The following is an 8,576-nucleotide window of genomic DNA, read 5'->3' on the forward strand; positions in this document are numbered from 1 at the left end:
AGCAGTGAGAAGGACTTTCTCTGTGTGTCTGTCTACAAGAAAAGATTTTGATTGGAATGATAGCTGCTCATGAAGCTTTAGTGATACAAGCCAACTGCTCATTAGGCTACCTGTGAAGGGAAGGATGGGAGCTGGTGTAATTTAAGAATTGACTACGTGAGATGTTAGAAAAGGTTGGCCATTTTTGTCCTGTCTTTTATTTCTGAGGCCAGCCGTAATTGCTTTTCTTACCTGGAAAAACTTGCTTGGCAAAAAAGTCAGTAAATACAAGGGATGGTAAGAATGAAAGAAAAAAAAAAGGGAAGGAATCTCCTTGTCTTTAAATCTAAGATGGCCAAAGTAGTTTGAAGCTAGGGCGAAAAATCAGCCTGGTGCTGGAGAGCTTGAAGGATTACAGCCTTTTCAGCCAAACAGCTTGTGAGGTCAATGAGTATGCCACCATATTATCTAATCTCATACTCTTCCGTCACTTCGGACATTGCTGTTCCGTAACATTCCGGATAAAACACAGAAATGTTTGTCTGTTGGTAGGATTGTTAATACTTCCCAGAAAGGACTGGTTTTCCCTTCAAGTAAGTGCTCTCAAAAGAATGAATTTATTTGCAAGAGGTTTTCTATTATATTTCTAAGATGTCTTTCCTCATTTGCAAGACCAGCAGAAATATCTTAACTTTTTTATGAATGTCACTGGAGAAATATCAGAAATATTTAGAATAAGAATTTCATTTTATATCCATCATTGCTGAAACATGACAATTTTGTTAAGGGGCCATGTGAAGTATGTGGAACTCTTCACAAAAGCTGACTTGGACTAGTTCAAGTGGTTTTATCTATAACTGTGTATTTTTCCTCTTGTATTACTGAGGCTGACTTGCCTTCTCTGGACATGAAGCGTTTCCCTATACCTTCTAATTTGGGGTGAATTTGTGCCACTATTGCTGGGGTGCTCCCAAGGTACTGGAATAGATAAGTGGATCATATGTTCCTCATGCCTGAAAGGAGAGCAGCCAGGTGGCGAGTAGGTGAAGTTCTGATCATTCTCTCTCCCTCCCACTCACCTGGCTTTTATGCTCAGTGAAGTCAATCCCACTGAATAGGAAGATTAGTTCCGGCTTCTACTCTTACCTCTCCACTTGAGTTGTTGAGAAACCTTGGGTAGATCATTTAACATACCAGGAAGGGGGCAGGACATGGTTATTTTTACAGTATATTGATTTTGATTAGAAATAAAGTTTGTTCTGATTACCTCCTAGGATTAAGACTAAAATGAGTCAAAAAGTAGTACTTTGAATGCTTGCCACCCCTTACCCTCTGTAAACATGTTATCTAATCTTATACTCTCTCTTCCTTTCTCTCTGTAAACATATATATTTCTTAAATATTTATTTTTATGCCTTATACATAATTATATGTAAATTTATAAATATAAATAATTCAACAATAAAATATTGGGTATAAATACCCTCTGCAAATATATACATATATATAATATATATACCAATAAAATATATCAATACATATATCAATAAAAGTTGGGTATATTTTTAAAAGTATATCGATTGGATAAGTTGTTATTGAATCAAGTAATCTTGAATTGGACAATTGAGTTAAGGACGAGAGTGTGTCTAACCTGGCTTGGGTTTCTTGCAGATTCAAACTCAGATGACTTTGACCCTGCTTCCACCAAGAGCAAGTATGACTCTCTGGATTTCGATAGTTTACTGAAAGAAGCTCAGAGAAGCTTGCGCAGGTAACATGTTCCCTGGCTGAAGATGACAGAGGGACGGTGAATACCTCACGGGACAGCGCGTCCTTCCCTAACTGACTATTACAAGTCATACTTAGGAATTTCTCCTACTTTACACTCTCTGTATAAAAACAAAACAAAACAACAACAATACAACAAGAACAACAACAATGGTTTACATGAACACAGCTGCTGAAGAGGCAAGAGACAGAATGGATATCCAGTAAGCACATGTTTATTCATGGGTGTCAGCTTTGCTTTCCCTGGAGTCTCTTGGTGATGGAGTGTGCGTGTGCGTGTGTGTGCGCGTGTGTGCGTGTGTGTGTGTGCGTGCGCATGCGCACGCCTGTTTTGGGGCAAGTATGTATGCACAGGTGGGGACTGGGGGCACCTGACCAGAGTGTGCCAGGGCAAACCACTTCAAATGGCAGCAGTTCCATGAAGACACACTTAAAACCTGGAACTTCAAAATGTTCATATTCTATTCAAAAAGAAAAAAAAATGCATAAATTCAAAAGGAAAGAAAACCAACCAACCACAAGCCACCCTAAAATGACAGCCACTGATGTCTGGGCATCAACCTCCGTACTCTGTTTTTTAAGAAAGTGCAAACTCGACTTGAAGCAAGCTTTCTCTCATAACATAATGGTTATATGACAATCCCGAAGAAACCACAGGTTCTGTAGAACTAATATCCTTTCTCTCTCTCTCTCTCTCTTTCTCCCTCTCTCCGTCTGTCCCCCTCCCATCTCTTTAGCCCTCGCCTTTTCTCCTTCACTCTCTCTTCCTTTCTCTCTCTCTCTCTCTCTCTTTTTCTTCTTTTTTTCCTTTTGCCATGGAGTCTGGGTGGGAGAGGATACTGCGGGCACCGGAATGCTAAACTTTCCTAACATTTTGAAGTTTCTGTAGTTCATCCTCTATCCTGACACCCATGTAAATGTCCAAAATGTTGATCCTTCCACTGCAAATTTCAAAAGCCTTGTCAATGGTCAAGCGAGCAGCTCGTTCGGTGGTTCTTTCTGAGGAGCGGGCACGGTGTTACATTACTAATGAGAGTTGGGTAGAACTCTCTGGTATGTGTTCAGATAGTGTAATTGCTACATTCTCTGATGTAGTGAAGTATTTACAGATGTTAAATGGAGTATTTTTATTTTGTGTACATACTATACAACGATGTTCTTTTTTGTTACAGCTATGCACTGTAAATGCAGCCTTCTTTTCAAAACTGCTAAATTTTTCTTAATCAAGAATATTCAAATGTAATTATGAGGTGATACAATTATTGTACACTAACATATTTAGAAGCTGAACTTACTGCTTATATATATTTGATTGTAAAAACAAAAAAGACAGTGTGTGTGTCCGTCGAGTGCAGCAACAACAAAATGATGCTTTACGCACATCCATCCCTTCTTAGGTGAGCTTCAATCCAAGCATCTTGTCAAGAAATATCCTAGCCCCCTAAAGGTATTAACCACTTATGCGATATTTTTCCACATTTTCTTGTTGCTTGTTTTTCTTTGAAGTTTTATACACTGGATTTGTTAGGGGAATGAAATTTTCTCATCTAAAATTTTTCTAGGAGATATCATGATTTTATGTAAAGTCTCTCAATGGGTAACCATTAAGAAATGTTTTTATTTTCTCTATCAACAGTAGTTTTGAAACTAGAGGTCAGAAATCTTTTTAAAATGCTGTTTCGTTTTAATTTTTGTGATTTTAATTTGATACAAAATGCTGAGGTAATAATTACAGTATGATTTTTACAATAATTAATGTGTGTCTGAAGACTATTCTTGAAGCCAGTATCTCTTTCCCTTGGCAGAGTATGATGATGGTATTTATCTGTATTTTTTACAGTTATGCATCCTGTATAAATACTGATAATTCATTCCTTTGTTTACTAAAGAGACATATTTATCAGTTGCAGATAGCCTATTTATTATAAATTATGAGATGATGAAAATAATAAAGCCAGTGGAAATTTTCTACCTAGGATGCATGGCAATTGTCAGGTTGGAGTTGAAATGTTTCATTTGGGAAATTCAGCTTTTGCAGAAGCGGTGTTTCTACTTGCACTAGCTTGGCCTCTGACGTGACCATGATGTTGTTCTTGATGACATTGCTTCTGCTAAATTCAATAAAAACTTCAGAAAAACCTCCATTTTGAGCATCAGGATTACATCTGAGTGCGGAGCCCTGCAATGGAAGTCAGTAAAGTTTGGAGTGTGTATTCAAGTTTCTAAATTGAGATTCGATTACAGTTTGGCCGACATGACTTTTCTGGAAGATGTGCGATACCTACTACTTAATTGTTCTTTTCCTTTCTCTCGCCCAACACAATCTTATAAAATGGATTTCACCCCCAGGCCAATGCAGCTAATTTTGATAGCTGCATTCATTTATCACCAGCATATTGTGTTCTGAGTGAATCCACTGTCTGTCCTGTCGGATGCTTGCTTGATTTTTTGGCTTCTTATTTCTAAGTAGATAGAAAGCAATAAAAAAAATATGAAATAAAAGAACTTGTTCACAGGTTCTGCGTTACGGCAGTAACATATCTTTAATCCGCCTAATTCTTGTTGTTCTGTAGGTTAAATGCAGATATTTTAACTCTGTGTGAACGCCAAACTAAAGTTTACAGTCTTTCTTTTGGAATTTTGAGTATCTTCTGTTGTAGAATAATAATAATAATAAAAGACTATTAAGAGCAATAAATTATTTTTAAGAAATCAATATTTAGTAAATCATATTATGTGTTCAAGGACCAGATGCGTTCTCTACTTTGCCTTTAAATTTTTGTGATCCAATTTTAAATACATTCTCCTTTTTGCCCTGGATTGTTGACATGAGTAAAATACTTGATTTCTTTTCTTACTTATCAAAAGACAACACTACAGATTTCACGTTGAGGATTAATTTATCCCCACTTTGGCCTGACAAATATTGTTACCATGAAGATAGTTTTCCTCCATGGACTTCAAATTGCATCTAAAATGAGTGCAAAGAGAGAATCACTAACCCAACTGAGTAGAGCTTTTTGTATCTTATGCAGACCCTGTGGGTTGCCCATCAAAACGTAAACTGTGTTCCTTTTATTTTTATTTTTAATTTTTCTTTTGGAGAGAATATTTCAAATGAACACATGCACCCCATCTTCACTGGAGGCAAATTTCAGCATAGAACTCTAGGATTTTTAGATGACTGCAGGCCAATGCCTTCACGCTGTGGTAAGTACCACATCTACAATTTGGGTGACCGAACCGGTGCTTTAGAAATGTGGGCTTTTTTTTTTTTTTTTAAAGAGATGTAGCGGAATAATTCTTCCAGTGCAACAAAATCAATTTTTGCTAAATGACTCTGAGAACAAGGCGGTTGGGCTGTCAACATTCAAAGCAGCAGAGAAGGAACTTTGCACTATTGGGGTATGATGGTTGGGTCAGTTGAAAAAAGGAAACCTTTTCATGCCTTTAGATGTGAGCTTACAGTAGGTAATGATTATGTGTCCTTTTTTGATGGCTGTAACGAGAACTTCAATCACTGTAGTCTAAGACCTGATCTATAGATGACCTAGAATAGCCATGTAATATAATGTGATGATTCTAAATTTGTACCTATGTGACAGACATTTTCAATAATGTGAACTGCTGATTTGATGGAGCTACTTTAAGATTTGTAGGTGAAAGTGTAACACTGTTGGGTGAACTATGCTGAAGAGGGAAAGTGAGCGATTAGTTCAGCCCTTGCCGGGCTTTTTTTTTTTTTTCCACCTGCCAATTCTACATGTATTGTTGTGGTTTTATTCATTGTATGAAAATTCCTGTGATTTTTTTTTTAAATGTGCAGTACACATCAGCCTCACTGAGCTAATAAAGGGAAACGAATGTTTCAAATCTACTTCTGCTTTTCTTATTTATTGTAACCAATCTCCTGGCATGTTTCTCAGATCAGTGCACATTAGTCACTTATTATTATTCTGTTTCCTCTCTGGATCTCCCTCCCTTTCTCCCTGCTTCTCCACATTCATGGACGGATTTCAGCTCTCAGGTAACGTAGACCTTCTGTATTTTACCTTTTCTCCTTTCAAATGGCAAAGGTAGAAGTGGTTTCTATAATGAGAGATGACGTGGGCCTTTAAGAAGTGGATTAACTCTGCTTTTGTACCGAAGATGTGTATTTTTAAGTACAAGCCATTGCCCCTAGTGAGAATCTTGCTGAATATTCAGCTTAGGAAGCAATTCTGTAGATGGACTGAACATGTCGCAAAGACTTGTAACAGGATGCAGCCCCCATCGTATGTAAGTCATATGGGACGGGCTGATAGCTGCTGACACAGCTTGCTGTCAGGATGTCTGTCTGCTGTGTCTTGCAGGTGACTGGTGGTCCTGATGACAGAGATGACAGAGAATGCACTTGTGCATGCTCTGCCCTCTCCCGATTTTAGACGGTCGTCCCCACTCCCAGCCACCTGCATTGCAAGACCCACCATAAACATGGCATTGGGGAAAGGGGGCTAAATATATCCCAGCCCTTGCCCCCCATCTCCTAGAGAAGAAAGGGTTTGTAATTACTGGAAATGTGATAGAGCTATCAATAGTACATTGGAATCTGCTACATAACACAAGAAACACTACTCACTGTTCTATGTCTTTTTTATATGACTCTAAGATGTGCCAGTCGTTTTATCAAAACAGAAAATAAAAATTAATGTTATCTTACCCAAATATGGCCCTCACCTACAACTGTGGCTACCGAGCACGCCTGCTGGATTACCCTCGGATTCTGACTTGTCTCCATCGATGCTTAAATTGCATACGACATTTTTAATCTTCTGGCTGGACCCAGCAAGGACATTAGAATAATGCAGGTCTTTCTTTTAAAGGGTTAACTTTTTACCCTTAAAAACCTTTTGAGAGGAAAGGGGAAATTTGAAGAAGCAACAGTAGTAGCTGCTGGCCAGGTACTAGGATAGTCTGATTAAAAATAAAGGATTTATTTCATGTTGTCCTCAAAACATTAAATCACTTCCATCCTTGATGATACTAATGGCAAAATAATTATTGAAACCAAAATTAGGCTGATAAAAATAAATGAACACTGAATATGAATAGTTTATTTAAAAGGAGCTTGTCTCAATTCAAAAGTCCTCTAAACTAAATCTGTCTAAACTGTACAATGTGATATTCAAAATCCCTTTTCAGCATTGCTGGGTCTCTCTCTGTTGTAGGATTATTTAGCTAATCATTGGATATAATTTACAGCCCTAACAACATTATTATACTCATTTGACACTAGTGTTACTAGCTACACAGTTGTAACTCAACATTAATTATAGAATATTTTAACCAAAGCGTACTTTTTTGCAGTATTTACTTTATATTAATCTTACATTTTGCAATTCTTGTTGCCATTCCTTGTTTTCAAACACATTATACACCATTATAAATCAATCTTTGTACTTTATCAAACAGCAGAGAGTAATAAAGAAGGTCACAACTCATAGAGGAGTTCCTTGGAGGTTTGTAACATCATGATTTAAATCTCAGAAAGATTTAATCAAAAGCTGAATTAATCCCTGGGGGAAAAGATGCTATATAGATTCTATTGATGGGCACAAAGCAGCCTATTTCTTTTCATTGGTCTCTGTTAACACATTGGGAAAAAAGAAACATAGTTTTTCTGCAGGAAAGAAAACAAGATTTCCTTGACGGGGGAAGGATAATATGAAATGGGCTTTATGCCATGTTTCTTTCCTTTCATTCAGAATGGTCGGTTTCATTCCACTTACTGTGGCTTTATCTGTTCTTCTAGTGCACGGTTAAGTTAAATGTCCTCCACCCCTTTAGTCCCCTCCGTATATCCCACGTGATTCCAGTAATTCTGCAAAGTCCCCAAAGCTCCACTCCAGTCAAGCATGTGGAATGTGTGGGTCACATGAGCTGGTTTCCAGGTCTTCTGCTGTAATCAGGTGACTGCCCCGGGGCCAAATTCTCAGCCGTTCAGGGACCCTGGAAACTTGCAGGAAGAAATGATCATAAAACAAGAGTATTTCTAGGACCAGGTTCTACCGAAAACCCTATCGTTCCATGATTAGGATGTATGCTGAAGATAAGAGGCCATCACCTTCCCATATGCCTCTTTTCCACCCATAATTCCATAGGAATGTGATCATATTCCTGTTAGCTCAAAGACCATTACTTATCATCAGCTGACTTATATAAGGGGCAAACTGGAATTAATTAATTGAAAAAAGTGAAAGAACTTTTAGAGGAGAAAACCAAATGATCCTATAATATTTTCATGATTAAATTAAATGAGCATAATTATACATGCACAAATGCACACCAAGGCATTATTATAATCAAGAACCTTAGAATATGATATTGTTTCAAATTTATGCATATAGCACTTACTGAAGGCAAGGAGCTGGTGTGATATTTGCATATTGACCATTTTCATATATTAATTTCTAGTAGGAAGAAGCTGAATTATTAGGAAAAATCCTGGGGTGATTTAGAAAAAATATTGTGCTTCTGCTCGTTTTTGAACATCGGGGGCACTTAGCAACATTATCTTTTTTTCCCCACATAGTTTTCTGTGATGGATTTTCAACAAGATGACATCCAAGTGAAAGCCGAAATTAAATGGGAAGGAAAGAATGTTAAGTGGTAAAATCCTAAATAGCTTATTAGACTACTTAATTGGAGGGAATTTATTTTTGCTGCTGTTAAGAACTCTATAGTCAAGCTTCTCTTTAACAATACTAACTGATGAAGAAAAAGTAGCTATAGTAACATAGTTACTGCATGATACCCTCCAGCAGGTCTTT

At 37.4% G+C, this 8,576-nt stretch overlaps 1 protein-coding gene across 5 annotated transcripts in view; it reads left to right on the forward strand.

The window, feature by feature from the left end:
- The window catches only part of PPARGC1A (PPARG coactivator 1 alpha), a 627,947-nt gene extending 622,303 nt beyond the window's left edge, over window positions 1-5,644 (forward strand). For all 5 annotated transcript variants that reach the window (XM_081812542.1, XM_081812545.1, XM_081812544.1 and 2 more), the window contains one exon: window positions 1,651-5,644. In XM_081812542.1, the coding sequence (XP_081668668.1) occupies window positions 1,651-1,754 (104 nt within the window). In that variant the 3' untranslated portion in view covers window positions 1,755-5,644. The remainder of the gene's footprint in view (window positions 1-1,650) is intronic.
- Window positions 5,645-8,576: the final 2,932 nt, after the last annotated feature.

The sequence above is a fragment of the Leptonychotes weddellii genome, chromosome 2 (genome assembly GCF_054177405.1).
Source record: "Leptonychotes weddellii isolate Sample4059 chromosome 2, ASM5417740v2, whole genome shotgun sequence".
NCBI classification, from domain to species: domain Eukaryota; kingdom Metazoa; phylum Chordata; class Mammalia; order Carnivora; family Phocidae; genus Leptonychotes; species Leptonychotes weddellii.